We start from the raw sequence: 25,082 nt of genomic DNA, 5'->3' as shown, positions 1-25,082 counted from the left end.
GCCCCCCCCCCCCTGTGTCCATATACCATCCCCATGGCATGCCGTCTTTATGTCTCTGTCCCTATGCCCCATGCACATAATTTCCCCTCTTTCTGTTACCTTCCTGTGTCCAGATTTCCCCTATCTTCCTCTGCCATACCAGTGTGTCTCTTCTTTTCAACCCCATCTAGCTTCTTTCCCTCTTTTTTCCCCCCCCTGCTTCCAGCATCTGGCTCACCTGCCTGTCTTCCCCTTTCTTTCCTGCTGTGGGTATCTTTCTTTCCCTCTTCATCCCCTTGGCCCAGAATTTTTTTCCTTTCACTCCCTCCTTCCTATTTTGAGCCGGGAACACACGCGATCGCGCGGCAGCCCCCACTCTCCCTCCACCTCACCTTATATCCCGAGTTTGCCGGCTTTCTTTTTCCCCGAGCTGCACGCATTCAAAAAGACGCGCACGCGCAGCTGCGCGAGTCGATCATACTTCTCCTCTCCTGCAACTTCCTGTTTCCAGTTGCGTCAGAGGAGAAGATTGATCGACTCGCGCAGCCGCGCGGGAAAAAGGAAGCAGGCAAACTCGGATTATAAGGTGAGGTGGAGGGAGGGAACTGGCTAAACGCTGCGGGCGGGCGGTGGCTGCGGGGATTGCGCGATCCTTGATGCCTCACTGCGGAGACAAGACCATTCACCGCTCCATGGGGCGGTGAATGGCCTTGTCCCTGTCCCCGCAGCGACTGCCATTTTTCTTTCCCCGTTCCGGCGGGTTACCCGCGGCTAAACGCGGCTAGCCGCGGGTAACCGCCATCGTGTTATTCTCTACTTTAGACCTCAGACCTCAAGCCTGAAGTGCAGGAGCAACTGGAGAACAATGCTGTGCCATGCTTTACCATGGAGAGAATCTGTTTGGCAAGAAAATGCAAGAGGCTGCTAATATGAAGCAGTAATCAGAGATGATTAAGATTTTCTCCAGTCCCACTTTTGGTTTGGCAGCTTCTTCTAAGAGATATTTTAGCAAAGGGCAGTGGAGACTACTTATAGGTGACTTATAGGTGACCTCTACTCTCTCATTCCTCACAGACAGATCAGGGCCATTGCTCTCGTCCAAGATCATTATTCATCTTCGGCTGAAGTACAGGATTCAGGAACTTGAGGGACTTTACATCGTAGAAGACCCAATTAGGACAGCTGAAGACCCTATGAGAGAGAGGCACATTGATGAACAAGTCAGGGAGCTCGAGGAGTTCATTGAGAATGCCTACAGGAGGGTGGAAGAACATGAACACCTTAGGGAAGACGAAGATACACCCACATGGAATGGAGAACAAGAACAATCTGACTCCAAAGAAGAAGAAACCCATAGAGGAATCCCGCAGGAAGGGGAGGCAAGGTCTTGCCGATGCCTAGAAGAGGAAGCAGCGAAGCACATTGAGGACACAGACCTGCGACCGGAGCGAAAACTGAAAAAAGGAAAGTCTGCGATCCTAGTGGGAGACTCAATATTAAGGCAAGTGGAATAGCCACATAGCAGGAGGGAGAGAGGATCGACTAGTGACCTGCCTTCCAGGAGCAAGAGCAAAAGACTTCATCAACAAAATTGAAAGGATCCTAGAAGGAGCAGAGACGGAAGAGACTACAGTAATGATCCACATCGGGACAAATGATGTCAGCAGGAGAGACTACAGTAGGAATGCACTGATCAAACAGTTCAAGATTCTGGGAAGGAAGTTGAACATGAGGTCTCAGAAGATAGCGTTTTCCGAGATCCTACTAGTACCGAGGACAGATGTGAAGAGGCAGACGGAACTACAATCAATAAATGCATGGATGAGGAGATGGTGTGAGGAAGAGGGGTTCCACTTCGTGAGGAACTGAACAACGTTTTGGGGCAAGAATAAGCTCTTCAGGAGAGATGGACTACACCTGAGCGCAGCAGGAACTAGATTTCTAGCAAACAACGTCAGTAGAGGAATAGAGCAGGCTTTAAACTAAGAAGAAGGGGAAAGCCGACAGTTGAACAAGTGTCGACGATTCGGAAGAAGGTATCCCTAGAAGATACTGAGTGGGAAAAATGCTGGGAAAACACAACTGGCAAAAAACAAGAGTTGACAGATCAAGAGGATGATAAGAAGAACGTAGCACAGAGGGAGGACATAATGGGCAAAAAACAAGAGTTGACAGTTCAAAAAGAGGATGATAAGAAGAACGTAGCACAGGAAAAGAAAATGAAGCCAAAAAAAATACCAGGACTTAAATTGCATGTACACTAATGCAAGGAGCCTAAGGAGCAAAATGGGAGAATTAGAGATCATGGCTAAAAATGAAAACCTAGACATCATTGGGGTCTCTGAAACATGGTGGAATGAAGAAAACAAATGGGACACAGCACTGCCGGGGTACAAACTCTATCACGAAGACAGGTCAGGTCAGAAAGGAGGAGGAATAGCCCTATACATAAAGGATAACCAGAGTGGACACAGCGGCGACGACCGACAAATTGGAATCACTATGGGTTAAAATACCGGGAAGGCATGGGCCCGAGATAAAGATGGGCCTGTACTATCATCCACCGGGGCAAACCGAAGCAAATGATGAAGAAATGAAAGCCGAGATGAGGCAAGAATGCAAAAGCGGTAACACGATTATTATGGGAGACTTCAACTATCCCGGGATAGACTCGAGTCTTGGAAACTCAAAATGCGCTAGGGAAACCAGATTCCTGGAGACTATACAGGACTGCTTTATGGAGCAGCTTGTCAGAGAACCAACAAGAGGGATTGCCACTCTGGACCTAATCCTCAGTGGGCTAGGAGGACCTGCAAAGGAAGTGGAAGTAGTGGGACCGTTGGGAAACAGCAATCACAATATGATCAAGTTCAAAGTTGAAGTAAGAATATCGAAGGGGAAAAGAAGCACAGTGACAATTTTAAACTTCAAGAAAGGAAACTACAAAGCAATGAGAGTAATGGTAAGAAAGAAACTTAGGAACAGCTCAAAGAAATTGCAGACTGTAGAGCAAGCATGGTCATTATTCAAGGACACGGTGAGCGAAGCACAAAATCTGTATATCCCCAGATTTAGAAAAGGATGCAAAAAGAACCGAACAAAAGATCCGGCATGGATAACTAAAGAAGTGAAGAAAGCGATAGGAGACAAGAAACACTCATTCTGGAAATGGAAAAAGGACAAAACTGGGGAGAACTGGAAAGAGCACAGGAAGCATCAAAAAGAATGTCACCGCATGGTTAGAAGAGCAAAAAGAGAATGTGAAGAGAGGCTAGCCAGGGAAGCACGAAATTTCAAACCGTTCTTCAGATATGTTAAGGGGAAGCAGCCGGCAAGGGACCGCTGGATGATGGAGATAGGAAAGGAGGAAAAATAAGTGGCGGATAGACTAAAAATGTTCTTTTCGTCAGTATTTAAAAAGAGGACACATCCAACGTGCCAGAACCTGAAAAAATCTTCAAAGGAGATCAAGCAGAAAAATTAACATCCATGGAGGTAAGCCTCGAAGACGTACATAAGCAGATAGATAGACTAAAAACTGACAAATCTCCGGGTCCGGATGAAATCCACCCTAGGGTACTGAAAGAACTAAAAGGGGAAATAGCAGAACTACTACAGCAGGTTTGTAACCTATCCCTGAAAACAGGCGTGATCCCGGAGGATTGGAAGATAGCTAATGTTACGCCCATCTACAAAAAGGGATCGAGAGGTGACCCAGGGAACTACAGACCAGTAAGTCTGACTTCGGTTCCGGGGAAGATGGCGGAAGTGCTGATAAAGGGCAGCATCAATGAGCATCTAGAAAGGAATAAACTGATGAAAACAAGCCAACATGGCTTCTGCAAGGGAAGATCGTGCCTAACGAACTTGTTGCACTTCTTTGAAGGAATTAACAAACAAATGGACAAAGGGGTCCCCATACACATCGTATACTTAGATTTCCAAAAAGCCTTTGACAAGGTACCCCATGAACGCCTACTACTGAAACTGAAGAACCATGGGGTAGAAGGAGACGTACATAGATGGATCAAAAATTGGCTGGCGGGTAGGAAGCAAAAGGTAGGAGTGAAGGGCCACTACTCAGACTGGAGGAGGGTCACGAGTGGTGTTCCACAGGGGTCGGTACTTGGACTGCTGCTGTTCAATGTATTTATAAATGACCTAGAAACAAGGACGAAGTGCGAAGTAATAAAATTTGCAGACGACACCAAACTATTTAGTGGAGTTGGGACTAAAGAGGACTGTAAGGGTTTACAAAGGGACCTGGACAAACTAGAAGAGTGGGCGACGAGATGGCAGATGAAGTTTAATGTACAGAAATGTAAAGTCTTGCATGTAGGAAACAGAAACCCAAAGTACAGTTATAAGATGGGAGGGCTGGTAATGGGTGAAAGTACCCTAGAAAAGGACTTGGGGGTAATAGTTGACAAGACAATGAAGCCGTCGGCACAGTGCGCAGCGGCCTCCAAGAAGGCGAATAGAATGTTAAGTAACCAGAAGATGACAGATACTTGCGAGCAGCCATCCAGGAGTATGACAGTATTGCCAAACTGGGCCAGATCATGCGTGAAGGACCCATCAAGTTGATACAGAATGATTTGTATGAAGAAGAAAGAAACTTCAGCTCAGGCACCCTTCGTTTTCGACACAAGCAGCCTTTTGAGCTGAAAGGACCAGATGGTATTCACATAGTTCATGGTAGCACAGGTACCCTCTTGACCTCAGACATTAACAGCCTACCAGAGGACGATCAGAAAGGTCTAGGCCGGTCCCTGGAAACCCTCAATGCAGACAGCGGATCCTCTACTGACAGAAATGCTCGTACAGAATCGGCTAAGTCTACACCTATGCACAAAATGAGGGAGACCATTATGGAAAGCCCATTGGAGATCACAGAATTATGACTAGAAGTGGCCTCACTCGTCTAGCAGTTGAGCAAACTGGTCTAAGTCAAGACGAGATGATACTTAAGAAAGGAAGAACAGAGTGAGGCAGATAAAGAACTTCACCTTCCTCCCATGCTACAATAAATTTACATTCTAAGCTAGACAAGTTCCTCCTGCAGATACTGTATCAGGGCTATCCACTTTCTACTGGCTCAAAATTGTTTACATTTCTTCTTTGACTCATTACATTCATGATTGTTAAAGCTATTTTAAAAAGTGTTAAAAGAAAGGAGCTGGAGGGGTAGGATGAAAACCACAAAAAGTCATTAAGTCGGGGACTTTAGGCAACATTAATATTCAAGTGTTGCAGCTTTAGTGTACCGATTGCTGGCCAGCGTGGACATATGTGCCTCAGATAAGGGAGCGGAATCAGGCTAAATGCATAACATGGTACCCAGGTCCTGCCTTCTATACTGGCAATGGAAGGGCATCTCTGGAACCAAATAGTTTAATATAGAGACCACCACTATCTGCAAGGTCACCTTACGGGGGGGAAAAAAAAGAGTCTTCATCTTGGGAAAGAACATTTCTGTTCTGCTCTGCTGGTTTACCAAAATTCAAACAAGCCTATTTTAGGAGAGGCAAAACTGAAAATACACTGGATTTCTGGATGTATGGAGTGTTTAAGTGTGTAAGATTTTTTTTTTTCCTTAGTGAGAGTTTATGGAATGGTCTGTTAAAGGAAATGGTAAATGTTATATATACTGTATATTACTGGTTAAATTTATTGTATGTGTGTTTTTCTCCCCTTTCCCCTTCATCCTTCTGAAATTCCCAGCTCTACTCACATATCCTTGGAATGATAGATATGTAATGAGAACAAAGATAAATATGATAAGTGCAAAAAAAAAAAAAAGAATGTTAAGTATTATCAAGAAAGGTATTACAACCAGAACGAAATAAGTTATCCTGCCGTTGTATTGTGTGATGGTGCGCCCGCATCTGGAATACTGCGTCCAGTATTGGTCGCCGTACCTTAGGAAGGATATGGCAATACTCGAGAGGGTCTAGAAAAGAGCGACACGATTGGTAAAAGCTATGGAAAACCTTTCATATGCTAAAAGATTAGAAAAACTGGGGCTCTTTTCCCTGGAAAAGCAGAGACTTAGAGGAGACATGATAGAGACTTACAAGATCATGAAGGGCATAGAGAAACAAGAACGAGAGGGCATTCGGAAAAATTAAGAGGGGACAGTTTCAGAACCAATGCTAGGAAGTTCTTCTTCACCCAAAGGGTGGTGGACATCTGGAATGCGCTTCCAGAGGGTGTGATAGGACAAAGTACGATATTGGGGTTCAAGAAGGGATTGGATGATTTCCTGAAGAAAAAGGGGCTAGAAGGGTATAGATAGAGGTTTACTATACAGGTCCTGGACCTGATGTGCCGCTGTGTGAGCGGGCTGCTGGGCGTCATGGACCTCTGGTCTGACCCAGCAGAGGCACTGCTTATACTCTTATGTTAAACTCTGTCTGCAGATGTCAAGGAGAGGTATATCTTCCACATAACTTCTTATCAGTTCTTAATGAGCATGTACTTGGCAAATGTTATGTACAGTATAGAGGAGGTCACAGACACACTTCCTCAGGAGAAGGCTGATTAACTCTGTCATTTAATAGCCAAAGGACAGGAGTGTAGAATATACATGATCAGGGTGACCTATGATATTTATGGTACAGTGTCCAGGGCCTCCACATTGGGGATTGGGATCTCGGTGACTGGTGTTCTCGGACCTTTAATCAGCAGTGCAGGAAAAGCTGGTGGATGTTCCTTACCATGGAGATAAATAACATTTTTGATGAGAAGGTGCAGGAGGCTGATTTCATCAAGCAGCACTTGGATACCATGAATTCTTTAGGCTCACTCCCAACCTGGTATCCTCATCCAGAAATATTTTAGCAGAGGACAACAGAGATCCTATACTCTTGCAGGCAGAAGTATTCTCCTACTTGCGCATTCCAGACAATTCAGGGACCTCGCTCTTGCCCACAGAAGTGGAAGGCCTAAAAGTCCCAGCCAGCTCTCCAGTCAAAACAAAGGATAAGCTTTTGACTGGCTTCAAGAGAGTGTAGCTGCAATCCCTGTAAAAGTCTTGGATGACTTTTTGGTAGGAGAGAGGCTGTTTTTTTTTTATTTTTCCATATAAGATAAGCCCATTTTAATACTAGACCAGTAAGTTCTGAAAATAGTCTGGATGGGTTACCATCTACAATTGGAAAGATTCCTTTTAGATTCCCCACTAAAAGCATCAAAGTTAAAATCTCAGGATCAGGAACTACTTACAGAGGAACTCTCTACCCCTCTTAAAGGCCAATGCAATTGAGCCTGTACCACCAAGAGAAAGAGGACAGGGATTTTATTATAAGTATCTCCTGATCACAAAAAGGGAAGGATTTCAATCCACATCTGAGGGCCCTGAATAAGTATCTGGCCAGACAAAAGTTGAGTGTGTTTTTTTTAGGCACCTTCATTCCCATGATTCAGAAAGAAGTTTGGCTGTGCTCTCTGAACTTGAAGAATGTGTATATCCACATTCAGATTCATCCATGTCATAGGAAGTATCTGATTTCCAGGTAGTGAAACACCTATACCAGTATTATGTACAGCCATTTGGCCTTGTCAGCACCATGAGTTTTCACAAAATGCTTAGCAGTTGTCACACTTCTATGGAAGTGCATGTTTCCCCACTGAGACAATTAAATAGCTAAGAGCACATCACAAGAAGGAAAAAAAAAATCAGTACACCAGAACTACCAGGATTCCTTATAAATTTGTCACTATTCCATCAAAACCCATCACAATGATTGGAATTTATAGGAGCCCTGCTAGACATGACTCAGATTTGCACATTTCTTCTGTAGCAGCAGATGGACATGCTTGTTTCAATGGTCATAGAAATATGACAGCAGGTATCAGCAGATAATGAGAATTTCAAACCATTTGGTCTCTACTATCCATGTAACTCCCATGGAGTGCCTTCATTTGAAGTCAACTCAGTGGACCTTATTTTCCCAGTGGCATCAGACCAGAAGGAACCTGTAGGATGTGTCATGGTTCCCAAGGAATCTCTATTCCGGTGGATGGTTTAAACCAATTTTGGCCAAAGGGATTCCCTTCCAAATTCCTCTAATTCAAAATATTTTGACAACAGACTCATTTAACCTGAAATGGATGGATGGATTCCATACTCAAGATCTGTAGCAGACTGGAGCACTGTAAAGGCTGTTGGAGACTGGTTGACAAATCAGATTATTCTAATTGAAACAGACGATCAGGTTGAAGTGCATCAACAAGCAGGGAGGCATGGGATTGTAACTCATGTCGGGAAGCAGGTAGGATATGGAAATGGGTCATATTCCAGGGGATGTTGCTTGGAGCCACTAACACCTGGTGAGAAAAGACAGCTGTCTGGCAGACAAACTAAATTGGATCCTGCAACCACATAAGTGGTCTATGGACATGGGTATAGACCAGAAGATCTTTCAAGAGTAGGGAAACCCCCCTTTTCCACTCACTTCAAGAAAGTCCCACAGTTTTGTTCCAGACTACAGTCACATGGCAGACTAACTTCAGCTGCCTTCCTTCTCCAACAGGGGAAGGATCTTCTGTACTCATCTTTATATACCTCTTATAGTAAAAACTCTACTGAAACTCAAGCAGGACCAAGGAAGCATTTTTCTAATCATGCCCCATTTGCCAAAACATACTTGTTTCCCACTTCTGATACTCATCTCCTCAGATCCTTGGAGATTAGAGTTTTTCTTAGATCTCATCACCCAGGAGAAGAGATCTCTACTACATCTCTAGTCTCTACTGCTCCTAGCTTGGTTGTTGAGAGGGTAATAGTAGATTCCTTGAATTTGCTGGAGAATGTCTCAAGTTCTATTGTATTCCAGAATAGATTCCATTAGGAGATCTTAGTTTTAAATGCAAGAGGTTTGCCCTTTGTTTTGAGGGCAAGACCTTAGATCCTTTCTTGTTCTAATCAAAATCTTTTGGAAGTATCTTATACTGTTAAGAATCAGATCTCAAGTCCAGCTCCATTAGGGTTCACCATAATGTAATTAGCGCTTACCATCAGTGGGTACAAAGAAAACCCATCTCTGCTGAGCCCTTAGTTGTTTGCTTCATATGGTGTCTGCTTCTATTAAAACCCCTTAAGTCCCCCTGCAGTCTCATGGGATCTCAGCCATATTAACTAAGCTGATGAAAGCTCCTTTCGAGCCATAGAGATACCTTTCACCTGAAATACCAGATTATGTAAAGTGCTATTTTTGGTGGTGGTTACTACAGCCCACAGGATCAGTGAGCACCAGGCCCTAGTAACTGATCTAGCTTATACAGAGCTTTTCAACAATAGTGTGGTCTTGCACATGCATTCTAAGTTCCTTCCTAAGGGTAAAACTGGGCTTCATCAAACATTGGAGTCCTTTCCTACTTAGGATGTGTACTCTTGTTTGGCTTACTACCTCACTGAGGATTTACAGCACAATTAAAAATTATTAAAGTGATAAATCATAATTTTCCGAGAACAAGCCCCTGAAGCGATATTCTTTATTGATTTTGTATCTTTTCAGATTTCCATCTTAACCATTTAGACATTCTATCAACATGTTTCCTAAAACCTCTTGGCCATAAATATGAAAGCGCACTCCACACACTGGTCTGCAAGTGAGCCTTGGTTTTCTATTTGGAGTGGGGCTGTAGCCAATAGACTTTCTGTGCAGCTTTCTTTTTGACCCAAACAGGATTGGGAAATGGCATCAATAAACATCCTCTTTCAAATTGGCAAGTGGACTGCATATTCTTTTTTTTTTTTTTATATCAATAAATTTTTATTAAAATAAAAACCAACACCAAAGCAGTACATACAGAACAAGCATATATTCAAGGTCCAATCCACTATACAAAGCCCATTACAGACTCCCCATATGGATTAGTGCTACTCATACTGCACAAAAAAAGAAAACACCGCAGAACTCAACCTTCCCCCATCCCTCCCCTCCCCTCTCTCCCATAGACATCCAAGAATGCAGCAAATCCCTCCCAAGAAAATACTATCCATATCACCCTCCATCACCAAACCCACCCAAAGTTCCACTGACAGTCAACCCTTAATTTTCCTAAAGAACAAGGCCCAATCCCGCTGATGTACATCAAAGTAATCATGCTGTTTAGCTGTTACACATTCCATATGAAGTAAATGTCCAACCCGGTCCCTCCATTCTCCTTCGGATGGTACAATTCCCGTTTTCCAATGAAAAGCTAGCAAATATTTAGCTGCAGACAACCCTAAGCGCAGCAATTTTCTGCACCACCATACAAATCTCAAATTCGTTAAACCCAATAAACAAGTCTGAAGTGTGAGTTGTACCATCTCCCCCAACCAACTAGTCAAGCACTCAGTAATCATAGCCCAATAGGGTCCCACCATAGAACAAGTCCAACAAATATGCAAAAAGGAACCCCCTACTCCCCCACATCTCCAACAAACATTGGGTACACTAGGAAACATAGCATGGAGACTTTCAGGGGTATAATATCATTGAGATACTATCTTGTATGCATTTTCCTGAACCAATGCACACACAGACGCTTTTCGTATTTCAGAACAAATAATGTCCCATTAGCCCTCGGTCAGGTAAGACCCTAGATCCACCTCCTACTTACCCCTAGTCCATCCCCTAAGAAAGGAATACAGAACTGAGATGGGATGAGGTACCCTACTCAACAATAGCCAGAAATTCTCCACATGCTCCCGATTCCCCTGGGATTCCGCCAACCATCCTTGGGCCTGTATATAGTGGTGAAGCTGCAAATACTGGAAAAAATCCCCAGGTGGTAAAGAATATTGCCCCTGCAAGGTAGCAAAGGGGATCATCCTATGCCCTTGAAGTACATCACGAAATACATTACATTACATTAGGGATTTCTATTCTACCATTACCTTGCGGTTCAATGCGGATTACAAATGAATAGTCCAGAGATTAGAAGTATTTAGGGAGTAGTTTGTACATTTCTTTGAGTTGCTAAGGATTACATCTGAGTTGTCATGATGTTGGAGGTACATATGTAGTAGTTGCAGGTGATGCTTGGACATTCTTGATTGTGTTAGTTCGGTTTTATGTGTTTTTTGAACAGAAGAGTTTTTATTTCTTTCTTGAAGGTTTTGTAGACTGTGGTCATGGTCAATAGGTTGTAGAGTTATTGGTCAAGTGTTGCAGCTCGGGTGGCTAGGCGGTTGTCGTACAGTTTTTTTCTTTTGACGTTTTTGGTTGGAGGATGTGTGACTGGTGCATAGGTTCTCCTATGTCTGGTTGAGGTGGATTGAACTAGTCGATTGTTCCAATAGGCTGGGCTGTCTCCGTTTATTGCTTTAAATAGTAGGCAGTAAAATTTGAAGTGTATTCTCGCTTGTATTGGGAGCCAATGTGAGTCGTAATGTGCCTCTGTGATGTTGTCGAATTTCTTCAGTGAGTAGATCAGTCTTAGGGCTGTGTTTTGTATTGTTTGTAGTTGTTTTATCATGGTTTCTGTGCATGGGAGATATAGTATGTTGCAGTAGTCTATTAGACCTAGGATTAGGGATTGTACCAAGAGTTGGAATTGTTTTCTATCGAAGAATTTTCTGACTTACCTCAGGTTTCTCATGACTACGAATGATTTTTTTTTAATTGTTTTGTTGATTTGTGGCTGCATTGTACAGCCTCTGTCTATTAGCACTCCCAGGAGATTTGAAGTGGGTTGGAAGTGGTATGTTGTAGAGTTTATGAAATACCCGAATACCCAGCCCTTCCCACCTAGCAAAGACCCCTGAAGTACGACCCACTACAAAGATGGATTCTCTTCGTATAGCAGCCAAAGTTGATATCTCCTCGTCCCATCCCCACTGCCTCTGCATTTTGCCCCACAATACTAGATGTTTAAGAAATGAATTCTCTACCTCCCACAACCTAGCCCCTATAGACAAGGCCCCCCACATCCAGTCTCGCAAAGGCTGCGGCCCAATCCAATGTTGCTCCATATGCACCCCCAGATTAATCCCCTCCAACAACCAACCAAATAAATCGAAGCTGAGCCACCTGATAATACCAGAGGCGATTCGGAATAGCCCTTCTACCTTGTTCTCGAGGAGCCCACATAACCCATTTTGCCAACCGAGAGGCCTTATATCCCCAAATGAACTGAAAAAACATTATCTGCAATCCCGCCATTATCCTCCGGAGAATAGGAAGCGTTTGAAATAAAAATAACAACCTGGGTAGGATGTTCATTTTCAACATGGCTATGCGGCCCTGCCAAGACAACCACAACCCACTCCACTGCTGGAGGTCCCTTTATACTAAGGCCAACAAAGGCCCATAACTAGTTTGATAAAGTTGTGCCAAAATCCCTTGTAATATGAATCCCTAAATACCGAAGTGATGCCTCCGCCAAACGAAAAGGAAATCTATGTTGAATCCTCCTCTCCACCCCGTCCTCCAAATTAACACCCATCAACTCCGTCTTATCCATGTTTTTTTATTTTTTGTAAATCATTTTTATTGGTAAGGGTTCAAACCCTGCTAAACCCCCATAAAGATGAAATATATCCAAAAGAGTGGGTAATGTAACCTCCGGGTCCCTAATATACAATAAAATGTCATTAGCAAATAATGCAATGCGATGCTCCTGAACCCCCACCCATACACCCTGCAGTCCTGGGGGTGCTCGAATCGCAGCCAGTAAGGGCTCGATAGACAATGCAAATAGCAAAAAGGACAACGGACACCCCTGCCTAGTACCTATCCCTATTGAAAAAAATCAGTGTACCTCCCATTAATCCTAATACTGGCCCTAGGCCTAGCATAGAGGGCTCGAACCCACATACAAAAAAATTTTATTTATAACAGCCCAGAGAAATTCCCAACTAACCCGATCAAATGCTTTCTCCGCATCAATTGCCAACACTGCTATCTCCCCCTTAAATATTTGGGCCTCCCACAACACATTCAAAGTATGTCGCACATTATCCCTTACCTGGCGCCTAGATATAAACCCGCTTGATCCACATGGACAAGCTGCGGGAGGACGCGAGCCAGCTGTAAGGCCAGGACCTTCACGATAATCTATAATAATAATATGCTAAGTGTGCATGGGCACTCTAATCCCGTGTTCCCTGAGTCCTGAACTGTTGGGATGTGGCTGGCAGAGTTCGCATGCGCGCTAAGGCGCATGAGGGAGGAGGCTGCAGCAATAAAACAGCTTTCTCAAGACCCGCACCCCCTGTCCTGGTATCTCCATCCCCCTCCTGGCCGGCATGCACCTCTCACACCCTGTCCCCCGTACTACCTTCAAAATTGTGTGACGTACTTTGAACCCGCCTCTGCCGCGTCCGGCTCCACTGGAAACAGGAAATTGTGTCGAGGAGGGGGGGGGAACGTGATCGAGGGAAGACTGCGAGGCTGTGGTTGACAGCAAATATGAATTGTTGTTGCTGGGCGCTGGCGAACTCCCAGAGAGAAGTTTGAAGGTAGGGCACGGACGGTTTGAGAATGAGGGAGAGAACATAGCTGGGGAGAGTGGAAGATTGAAGGAGAGGCGCTCTCTCTGAATTTACTTTACATTTATGCGCCGTTACCAGAATCAGATCAAGGCTCACGGAAAGAATGCTGGGAATTCCCACAATTAATGTAAGTGTGGGGGGCAGTTAACTGTGTGTGTCACAAACTTAATGGGTGTGACTTGTTATCTTTGGCGTCAGGTTTTGGTTTGATTGCATCCTCCTTTGTCACCCCATGGAAGCCAGCTGTTAAACTGGCCTGGTTTACACTGGATCCTAAGTTGTGAGCTGTGCAGGTACGCTTCAGATCAACGTTTTCTATCACCATTACTTCTCCCCCCCAAAAAAAAATAATTATATTTTACGTTCAAACTATCCCTGATCTGTCGGGCTGTGGCGGCAAGAGTGCGCATGCACTACAAAGGATTCCAGGACACCCTTGGCTGTCGGTTTCAGGCCCGCGCAGCGGTGCGGAGTGGCGGCTACCAAGAGGAGTTGGTTTCAGGCGCGCTTGTGCGCATAGGGTTCTTTCCGTGTAAGGCACATCATCGTTGTCGCCCCCTCCCCCCCCCCGCGCACCCGAACCCTCTTCCGACCTTTCCTTCACGCGGTCAGGTCGCTACCCTTAGTCCCTTGCTGCCCCCCCCCTCTTCCCGCGGTCCCGACAAACCTCTAGCCTCTAGCAGCGGCCGCAGCACTCTACACACGCTGCTTCCCATCCTTCTACTGCCCTGATTTGCTCTGCCGCATCCCTGATTGCATCATCAGAGACGCGGCAGAGCAAATCAGGGCAGTAGAAGGCTGCGAAGCAGCGTGTTTAGAGTGTTGCAGCTGCTGCTAGAGGCAAGAGGTTTGTCGGGACTGCGGGAAGTGGGAGGCGGCAAGGGACCCAGAAAACTTGGGACAAATTAGAGTGCAAGGAGGATAGTGATCGTGAGTTGCATCCCAGTGCCACAAAGGGACATCAGTACAGAGCTTAATTTGCAAGGATCCTTGAGACCAGATAGCTGTGTTAAAGACCAGCCCTCCTGAGATGGGCAGGGGAAGGTATTTTCCCTATCTGTCCTGGTGGGCTTACAATCTATGAATATATTCATTTAAACTGTTCTGAGCTCCCTTGGGAGGACGGCATAGAAAATTGAATAAATAAATTTTAAAAAACGAATGTACCTGGGGCAATGGGGGGATTAAGTGACTTACCAGGGTCACAAGGGGCAGCGTAGGATTTGAACCCACAACCTCAGGGAGCTGAGACTATAGCTCTAACCACTCACTCGGGCCAGGGGGAGAGGGAAAGGGGGCTGCTTTGGGGGGAGGGGTGTGCTGGGGCCAGGCAGCAAACATACTTTGCTCTGGGAGGGGGGAAACAGAAGGGGGCCATGGAGCAGGTAGGCATGGCACAAAAGAGGGCCAGGGGGAGAGGGAAAGAGGCCTGCTTTGGGGGGATGGGTGTGCTGGGGGTAGGCAGCAATCATGCTTTGCTCTGGGAGGGGGGAACAGAAGGGGGCCACAGAGCAGGCAGGCATGGCACAACAGGGGGCCAGGGAAAGGGGGCTGCTTTAGAAGGAGGGGTGTGCTAAAAAAAAAAACAGACAGCGGCCAAGGAGAGAGAGAAAGAAAGAAAGACAGACACACACATCTATTCTAGCACCCATTAATTTAACGGCTTAAAGACTAGTAATAATATAATAATACATTTATTCTTGTATACTGCCCAACCACAGAGTTCCAGGCGGTTAACAACAAAGAAGAGTTGAACAATCAGTGAAAATATACATCAGGTAAAATACAATTAGGTAAAATGCATCAGGTAAAATACAATCAGTAAAAAAAATACATCAGATAAGAATAAAAGAAAAAGATAGAAGAAAGATACATAATTATTTGATAAACTTATCAAACAAATGTGTTTTTAAAAATTTTCTAAAAGCGTTATAAGAATCCACTTGACAGATAAGCAGACTTAACCAAGAGTTCAATTTGCCTAGCTGAAAAGCAAATGTCCTATTCAGAAATTTCTTGTAACGACAATTCTTAACTGAAGGATACATAAACATTAACTTATTACGAGTGTTTTTTAATGAGGTATAAAAATGAAATTGAGAGGTTAGATATCCTGGCGCCAGACCAAAAAGAGATTTAAAACAGAGACAGACAAATTTTAAAAGAATACATGCCTCAAAGGGCAACCAATGTAATTGCTAATAAAACAGGCTGATATGATTATATTTTTTTAGGCCAAAAATTAAACAAACTGCTGTATTTTGTACTAGGCGAATACGTTGTAAGTTTTTCTTGAATGATACAAGATAGACAATGTTACAATAGTTGAGGACAGACAGAATTAAAGACTACACCAAAATTCTAAAAGAAACCGAATCAAAATATCTTTTGATGGTTCTGAGTTTCCAAAGGATCATAAAACATCGTTTTATCTTAAGGTCATTATGATCTTCAAATGTTAATTGTCTATCTAGTGTAACCCCTAAGATCCTAATAGAAGGAACAATTTCAACCTGTTTATCTGAAATGATATCATTTGGGCTGGCAAGAAAAAATTTTGTTTTATCTGAGTTAAGTTTAAGCTTAAATCTAAACATCTAAAGTTGCACCTTTGTCAAAATTTCAGCAATCTGGACTTTTACGTCCTCAGAAAAAGATGATATAGGCAATAACACAGTAAAGTCATCTGCATAGATATAGAATTTGACTTTGAGTTGTTGCAAGAGGAGAACCGGGCAACTACAGACCTGCGAGTCTTACGTCTGTCCTTGGAAAGATGGTTGAAGCACTGATTAGAGATAGCATAGTCCGGCACTTGGATACACACGACCTGATGAGAGCCAGTCAACATGGCTTCAGGAAAGGGAAATCGTGTTTGATGAATTTACTTCAATTTTTTGAGACCGTGAACAATCAAATTGATAGTGGAGAACCGGTGGACATAATATACTTGGACTTCCAGAAAGCATCCGACAAGGTTCCACATGAAAGACTTCTCAGGAAATTACAAAGCCATGGATTAGAGGGAGATATACTAAGATGGATAGGCAAATGGCTGGAGAACAGAAAGCAGAGAGTGGGCATAAATGGGAAGTTCTCAGACTGGGAGAAAGTGACTAGCGGTGTGCCCCAGGGCTCGATACTTGGGCCCATCTTATTTAATATTTTCATCAATGACCTAGAAGAAGGAACATCCAGTGAGATCATCAAGTTTGCAGACGAGACAAAGCTATGTCGGGCAATCAGATCACAGAAGGATAGCGAGGAACTCCAGAGTGACTTGTGTCAGTTAGAGAAATGGGCGGAGAAATGGCAGATGAAGTTTAATGTGGAAAAGTGCAAAGTAATGCATTTAGGCAGAAAGAACAAGGAACACGAGTATAGAATGTCAGGTGCAACTCTGGGTAAGAACAAGAAAAGGACCTGGGTGTACTGATAGATAGGACCCTGAAACCGTCGGCACAATGTGCGGCAGCGGCAAAGAAATCAAATAGAATGTTAGGCATGATAAAGAAAAGAATCACGAGTAGATCGGAGAAAGTTATAATGCCGCTTTATAGGGCAATGGTCAGACAACACTTGGAATACCGTGTCCAACATTGATCTCCCAACCTAAAGAAGGATATAAAACTGCTGGAGAGGATGCAGAGATGAGCAACGAAGCTAATAAAAGGTATGGAGAACTTGGAATACGAGGAACGACTTAAGAGATTGGGATTGTTCTTCCTTGAGAAAAGGAGACTGCGAGGGGATATAATCGAGACTTTCAAAATACTGAAAAGAATCGACAAAATAGAGCAGGAAAAAAATTATTTACAATGTCCAATGTGACACGGACAAGAAGACATGGATTGAAGCTAAGGGGGGACAAATCCAGGACAAATATCAGGAAGTTCTGCTTCACGCAACGAGTGGTGGACACCTGGAATGCTCTCCCAGAGGAGGTTATTGCGGAATCCACTGTTCTAGGATTTAAAAGCAAACTAGATGCACATCTCCTCACGAGAGGCATAGAGGGATATAGGTGACTAAAATTACGCCAGGGGTACACCTGGCTGGCCTCCGTGTGTGCGGATCACCAGACTTGATGGACCGAAGGTCTGATCTGGAGATGGCAGTTCTTATGAAAAGAGTAGGTGACAATGGGGATCCCTGAGGCACACCAGATGGATTACTCCAGATAAATGAGTATGTCCCAGTAGAATAAACTTGATATGATCTACTATATAAAAATCCTTCGAACCATCTCCAAATATTATCAGTGATTCCCATGGTCTCCAAACAAATCAATAACAAATCATGGTCGACCAAGTCAAACGCACAACTCAAATCTAGTTGCAGAATCAAAACACTTGTACCTAAGCTGAATTGCGTGTGAAGGTACTCCAATAACGATGCAATAACTGTTTCAGTACTGAACCTAGCATGGAAACCTGATTAATAGTCATGCAAAATACTTTTTCCAAAATAGTCATGCAAAATTTTTTCAAATAATTAACCAACTAAACATTTACCAGGCCCTCCATAAGTTTCACGAACAATGGAATACTAGCCACCGGCCTATAATTAGTTTTACTAGTAATAGACTCCTTTGAATTTTTAACAATGGGAGTAACTACAATGTGGCCAAGATCTTCTGGAAATCGTCCATCATTAAATAAGAAAGTAATCCACTTAAATAATTCACTTTTAAACTTAAAAGATACATTTTACAATACATTGAGAGGACAATAATCGAGCCTGCAATAGGATCTAGTATACTTCCTAAATAATTTGCAAAAAAGAAACCAGTCTGGGGAATTAAAATTAGACCAATTCATGTCTGTTCTCGACCCATCCGATAACAATTGCATCATCTCAACCCTATCCAAATCAATAAATGATCCAAAATCGGATCTTAACTGGATAATTTTGCATTTAAAAAATTCAGCCAAAAAGTCCACAGTTGGCATACAATCCAAACTTGATCGTTTTTTAGATTCAGTGTTGTTCCGCCACTTATTTCTGTCAAATGGGATGATCAGTAACACTCAGAAAAGCACACAGACAATATAAAGCATAAACAATAACACTTTATTATACTTATATATATATATAGATGAATATAAGAATAAAATAGAATCACCGTATCTCAGGCAAACACTCTTCCTTCACAATTGGGAATCCCTGCAATCGATAGGCGAGTAGACACGGGAGACTGACCCTTTAGACATCTTTTAATTCTGTCCCTGGAGACGTCTTGGATTCTAATGTTAGGAGCAGAATCCCGTCCTTATAAAAGGGTGAAAGCTGTTGAGTTCAAAAAGCATAAACAGCTGGTCCTGCTATTACGATTAGTAAAACAGCTGGTCCTGTTCTTTTGTTCTTTGTTTTGACAACACCTAGGTCAAGGAGGTGTTGCAGAGATCGGTTTCCCATGTGTCCTTTTGATGTTATCACGGAGGTGTTGCTTTACTGTCCTTTTGATGTTATGTGAGCGAAACGTAGGTATAGGAAGTCAGGATGTCAGTTAAGCTGGGAGGTGTTGAAGAAATCAGCTTCCCATCCTTTTGATGTTGTTTGGACAACATTCAGGTCAGATAAGCAGACTTGAGGAGACATATTACGTAGTGTGTTGAATTTCAATTACCCCCTGGTCATGGGCATAGCAGTCCACCCCTGGATCCTCAAGTCTGCACCTCCCAATAAGAAATCATCCGCATAAAGGGAGAGAGTGTCCGTTTGTATACACAATAGGTAAACCCACAATTTAGAAATGTTAACATAAGGATAGTTAAACAAAAATATAGAGTAAGGAATGAAGAAACACCTTTTGTGCTGTAGCCCTCTCTCTAGTAAAAGCATCCCACCAAGGGTGTGCAGTGGTAGCTTCAATGTGATCTGTCACAGAATGATTGCTGTACATTGCTGATTTGCTTTATTTAGGATTGCTATATTTTGCATGGCTTTCTTTATAGATGGCAATAAAATACATCGGCAAAAGAAAAATTAATATTTATATTTGATATACACATACTGAAAAGGGAGCTTGACTAGCATGAATCACAAGTTTAACAGTACTGCTAGCAACAAAAACATTTTTATGTGATATTTCTTGTATAAAGGTATAACCTTGCGGTGGAATGGTCCATTGGCACAAATTGTCATAGAATGACACGTTTGTTTTATTTTGTTCATCATTTGTTGCCCATGATAAGTGGGAAACCCTAATTGGGGTCCCAATGTCAAAGGCATCACCGTAAAAGGACACATTGTTTCATTTCAAAATTACACCATTTTCTATCTAAGGGTACAGAATGTGATGTGGTTTTAAATCAATGAGATAAAGTTAATTCTTTGTGATATCATTGATGACATGTAACATTAACTGATCATATCGTAGTGTTAGTTCATAATTATGTACAATATTTGGCACCCATTCACCTTCCCATCTAAATACATCTGCTACTCTGGAGCCAAAATATGCTTGTTTGCCAGCCAGTATTTCAGAAACAATAGTATTTACTATACCTCAGTTTCTACATTTAGGTAAAGGTAAAATGGGAAAATTAATTTTCCCTTCATAAATTATTTCCTTATGTTCTAAACCTGGTATTCTTGCATTCTCTAATATTTTTGCTAATTAGGCATTTTACTTGAAAGTATCACGTATAGGGAATCATGGAAATTAATAATCTTATTAATATTATATTTGTGCTCTTACCCATGGCTTACATACTTTTAGGGTAGCTTCATATTCACCATCGCTCACTGCAGTTATCTGGTATCCCGTTTTTCTTAGCAGCTTTGGTTAGGGTCTGGCTATGCTCCAGTTTCAATAGGCTTGCTATGCCACTCACATGCCTTCACTCACGTAAGAGTCAAGTGCACCACCCCCAGAGACCAGCCCTAATGTGAAGTGGCAGGATATAGGCTCACTTCTATTCCCAAGTCGGTGCCACATAATAGCGTCATGGCATGGCACTGTATGTCTGGTTGCGTGTCATCATCTTCTTGATCTAGTGAAATTTTCTCTTAACCCAGCATGTTAGCCAAATCATAAGGAAAATATTTCATCATGACTGTTTAGCTTCAATGCTTTAGTTACAATAAGCACCCCTAGTGGTATACGAGAAGATAAAAAAAGAAAAAGAAGAAAAACCACTTTATGTACAGAATGTGATAACATGTGACACAATACTGGTGTGTAAGGTAGTATTTGTTTGAGATAAGAGAAACAACACTAATGCACTTAAAGGTATTCTGTAGGACATTCAGAAAATACACCTTTTTATGTTCTGGACATAATTATTATGTCACTTAAAAGAGATCATAAACACGTACTGATGGTAATACCAAAATAACTTATGTCAGAGATGTGCACTGCACTGTTTATACCTGATAAGTTAAATAAAGAGAGACCATTTTTTATTTTATTTAGCAAATATCAAATACCAATGAGCACCATTTTACCAGGTATAAAGTTTTCTAATTTTTTTTTCTCTTCAGATATCCTCTTATAATATAACCCCTAACTAAATTATAATTGGGCTGTATGAGCCATAGCATAAAATCATTGTGAGCATGGTTTTCATAAGAAACTTTCTTGTAGGTGGGGGAATCTTTTTTGGAAAGGGATATGGTACCATTTGGACTAATAGAAGGGATGGAAAAACTCTGGAAATGGCCAATGTGCGATGTTTATTGGGGTACCCCATAAGCTAAAACAGACAACACATAACAGAAACAGACAAACACAGAGCTCCGGCATGCTTTCTTCCATCGGCAATGATTCAGGGTTGAATTTAATCTGTAAATAAGCACACTATTAATCAAAAGAGTCATAAACAAATTTGGTATCCTTTGGATTCCCACTATCAGGTCACAGTGCTGGAAGTATTTTAAATATGGCACAGTGAAATTGGTTCTAATGACCATGTCTGGATACTAAGCTTCTAAAAGAAAGAGAGATAGAAACTTAAGTTAATTGCTGGTCTCCTTTCTTTCTTCTTCCATTTCAAAGCTCTGTCACACAATCATAAGAGAATGCAAGCAGGGAAGTTTTCATCTATAAAACATACAAGAGAGGTTTACGTGCAGGTACAGTGGTTCACAATGTTAGTGCAAAATCACTTCCTTATACTATTTAACAAAACTTTATACATTATCACTTAGCAATATTTTAACTTTCTCTATCACCTCTCGGCATCCTTTTGCCCACTTTCTGCTATAATCTTGTGATAGAAAGTGGGACTATGTAAGTATTTTTGTGGTAGTCTGGTAGATGTATATTGCCTCCCTTGCCAAGTGAATGCAAATTGTTCTGGACATTGCTCCACTATAGGAATAGTAAAAAATGCATTGGTTCATGTTTACAATTTTAGTGGAGATCGGTACTACTATTGGTTTGGATAATTTCCCCACCACTACTGATCTCATAGGAATGTCTGGCAATTTACCAAAACTATAGATTCCATCGGAAAGCTGTAATGTTAACCCTTTTAGGATATCTAGCCCTATTATATTTTAAGGAATCCCATAGATTAATACAGTATATTCCCAAATTGGTAATTGTCCAATTTTAAAATTTGTAATAATTTTTTTTTTCTTCCCGCTTGTATAATTTTCCCCCCAATCCTGATATTTATATTCCTCCACCCCAGTGTCCACTACAGCTTGTACCTTTTGCTCCCCAGATTTCTACTAAATATTTATCTCTACCTGCGGACGCTGTTCTAATTTGGTCCAGGCAAACACTGAGGCTCGGCATTCACATTATTGATCCTCCCAACACTTCCACCCTTTTAAATCAGGATAAAGAATGGAAGCAGTTTCCTCAGAGGGAGCCGTTGGCACCAAAATATCCTCCCTCTCTCCTTTGTTCATTTGTGCTTGAGACATAGATTTCTTTCCCAGTCCTCTACTTTTGTACATTTCCCATAATGTCCTTGTATTTTTCCCATCTATTTCTTCCCCCTTTACACCATCTTTTATTAATTTCAAAAACATATTCCTCCGAGACACCCGATTAGCCCTGTTTGAATTGGATTGTCCTTTTCTCTTTTTATCAAAAGTATTTTGAGGTCCCCAGTCCCCTCGATCTCCTAACTGTCGGACCACTTCTAAGGCTTCCAAAATAGTCCTGTCTATTTGATTGATCAACAAAGTTATCATTACCTGTTTGTATGCCGGTGCAGCATACTTAATAATTTTATTTCTCATGGACACAGTAAAAGGTAATGACATATATGTGTCAGCGTGACCTATTACTAAGGCTGCCTTCATAGCCTCCTCCTTAATTCTCTTTTTTTTTTTTTTAAATTATTTCTTTATTAATTTTCAATTTAAATCAAGCTAAACACTTGTACAGAAAGCAATAGTCATAATATCAAAATAATCATAAAGAAATTAAACATCTAATAAGAAAAACATGTATTATTTAACTATTTAAGCTCAAGTCCTCCTAAAGGAACCAAGATTTTAAATTAGCGAAGCATTAAAATTATAGAAATTATTTTTGCAAGATATTCAAAGCAGAAGCACTGAGAAATAAAGTTTCTTAATTATATTAGGGTTTAAGATGATTCTCCATCCAAACGAGACGTAGCTACAAAAGTTGTCAATTGAGATGGTTCAAAGAATACATATTTAACAGAACGGTAACACACTATACATTTACATGGATGTCTCAGATAAAAGGTTGCCCCCAAAGAAGTAACCCCAGGTTTCAAAAGAAGAAATTCACGGCGACGTTTCTGTGTCTCCCTTGTAAGATCAGGAAACATCTGTACTTTACAACCAAGAAAAATTTTTTGTCTATTTTTAAAGTAAAGTTTTAATAACCATGTTTTATCTAACGGAAGCGCCACAGTTAGAATCAAAGTTGCTGGTGATGCCAAGTCTTTATCAGATGTCTCCAATAATTCTGAAACATTTAAAGTTTGTTGGGCCAATTCTTTTTGTTGATTTACAGAAACTTTCATTGGCAAATAATAGACACGTGAGAATGGTGGTAACATTTCTTCTGATACTTCCAAAATTTCCATCAAGTATCTCTTAAGCATTTCTCTTGGATTTACCATTTCTAATTTAGGAAAGTTAATTAACCTTAAATTATTACTACGAGAATTATTCTCAAGCATTTCAACTTTCCTTCTCAAGTTAGTATTGTCTTTAATCAAAGTCTCTTGAAGCTGTTTTGATGTAATTATTTCTTTTTCAATTTTCTGAATGGTTTTATCTGAGTCAGACAGTTCTTTTCTTAGATCTTTAAATTCTTTTGTATGTTCTGTAATTTTCCCTTCCAAGTATTGAAATTTAGGCTTAGTAAACTTAACAAAATCAGCCATTAAATCCCATAGTGAGTCTAAGGTTACAACTTCAGGTTTTACCAAAGAAATTGAACGTTGTAAATTAGTATAGTGCTCACCATTCTGTAAAGAATCTTCAGGGCCTGTCTCTTGGATTTCACCCCCTTGTAAAGCTGGATTCTCTTCAGGTAGATTGGTTAGGGCTCCTTGAACTTGAGCCCCAACCTCCAAACCTTCTCCCGGATTAACACTTGCCTCTGAGGGAGAGAAAACCTCCAGCTCCGGGGTTTCCCCACCCCTGGGAGAACTAGCAACCTGAAAGTGTGGGGGCGGCTCCCTTGCATCGGGGCTTCCGTGCCCTAGAGGATCAACTACGGGTTCACCTCCCTGTGTCCTCAGCGGGCTGCCTTCCGACGCTCGCGAAACTTCCTGAACTCGCCTCAGAAGCCGCTCAATGTTGCCCAGAGAAGGAACCTCGGGACGCCGCGAGACAGCAGCAGCACTCCGTCCTCTTCTCCTGGGCATATTGTAAGTAACCGAGAACCCTCTCCGGAGTTCAATTTGAAGAAATTCAATTTATGAGCAAGCCCGATGCGAGCAGCTCAGCGCGTCTGACTCGACGCGGCCATCTTGGATCCCAGCTCCTTAATTCTCATTTGAGCATCTTTTAATGTATACCAAATTTTATCATTTGAGGGCCAATCAGATTCAAGTGAATATCGCCTCGTGACACCCCTACTAATTATCTCTAATAAAGACCATTGGGCATATTTTGCAGGATAAGGATCCTCCCGCAACGCATTTTGCACTGCTACTTCTTGACTAATTTGAACAAATTTAGGGGCATCTGCGGCATCCAACATAATCCCTGCTGCGCCCAGCTCCTGCACCCGAATTACCCATTGTATTAGTGGTTCCCCAGGCTGCTGTGTAAAGCGTGCCATCGTATCCATGATTTCATGTGGAGTAACATCCTCCATAACATTATTTCTAGTTAGATTTTTTCCTGTTTGCAGATTTCCCTGTAATCTTTGTCTCCTCACAGGCTCTGCTTCTAAACTTTCTGCCTGTTCTCCTTCAACACATATATCCTCCTCACTGTTATTAGAATTTGAATCCCAAATATCCCCATCCCGTTTGTTTGGATTCCAATCATCCGGCAGATGATAACTTAAGATTTTAACTTTTCTGTAACTCACTTTCCGCCTCCGTTTCTTATATTTATATTGTGCACATTGCACCGCTGCCTTTTCTGTTACATTTTGATAGGTGTCTACCTTATCCATTAACAACTTATTCTGACATTGTAGCATTTTAATGTCATG

The 25,082-nt window shown here is 42.0% G+C and overlaps 2 protein-coding genes across 4 annotated transcripts in view; both read left to right on the top strand.

Moving 5' to 3' along the window:
* Positions 1-25,082, top strand: part of GATD3A (glutamine amidotransferase like class 1 domain containing 3A) — a 158,123-nt gene that overhangs the window by 108,100 nt on the left and 24,941 nt on the right. Inside the window, exon 6 of one of the 3 annotated variants that reach the window (XM_033941463.1) lies at positions 9,501-9,528. The exons of the other annotated variants lie outside the window; for them this stretch is intronic. Coding sequence (XP_033797354.1) covers positions 9,501-9,513 — 13 coding nt within the window. The 3' untranslated portion in view covers positions 9,514-9,528. Of the gene's footprint in view, positions 1-9,500; positions 9,529-25,082 lie in introns of those variants that run through there. 3 annotated transcript variants of the gene reach the window in all.
* On the top strand, positions 1,228-4,883 carry LOC117359076 (cadherin-23-like). Its single transcript, XM_033941250.1, has 2 exons — positions 1,228-1,363; positions 4,477-4,883. Exons 1-2 carry the CDS (start codon positions 1,228-1,230, stop codon positions 4,881-4,883), a joined length of 543 nt encoding a protein of 180 aa, XP_033797141.1.

The sequence above is a fragment of the Geotrypetes seraphini genome, chromosome 4 (assembly GCF_902459505.1).
Source record: "Geotrypetes seraphini chromosome 4, aGeoSer1.1, whole genome shotgun sequence".
Lineage (NCBI taxonomy): Eukaryota > Metazoa > Chordata > Amphibia > Gymnophiona > Dermophiidae > Geotrypetes > Geotrypetes seraphini.
The sequence above is the reverse complement of the archived record's forward strand: the minus strand, read 5'-3'. Positions and strand labels throughout refer to the sequence as shown.

What these genes read in the sequence shown, in the direction of transcription:
- LOC117359076 (XM_033941250.1), top strand. Translation starts at nt 1,228, where the DNA reads ATGCCTACAGGAGGGTGGAAGAACATGAACACCTTAGGGAAGACGAAG. An exon ending in CCGCAGGAAGGGGAGGCAAG is followed by an intron (nt 1,364 to 4,476) that starts GTCTTGCCGATG and finishes TTAAGTAACCAG; the next exon opens with AAGATGACAGATACTTGCGA.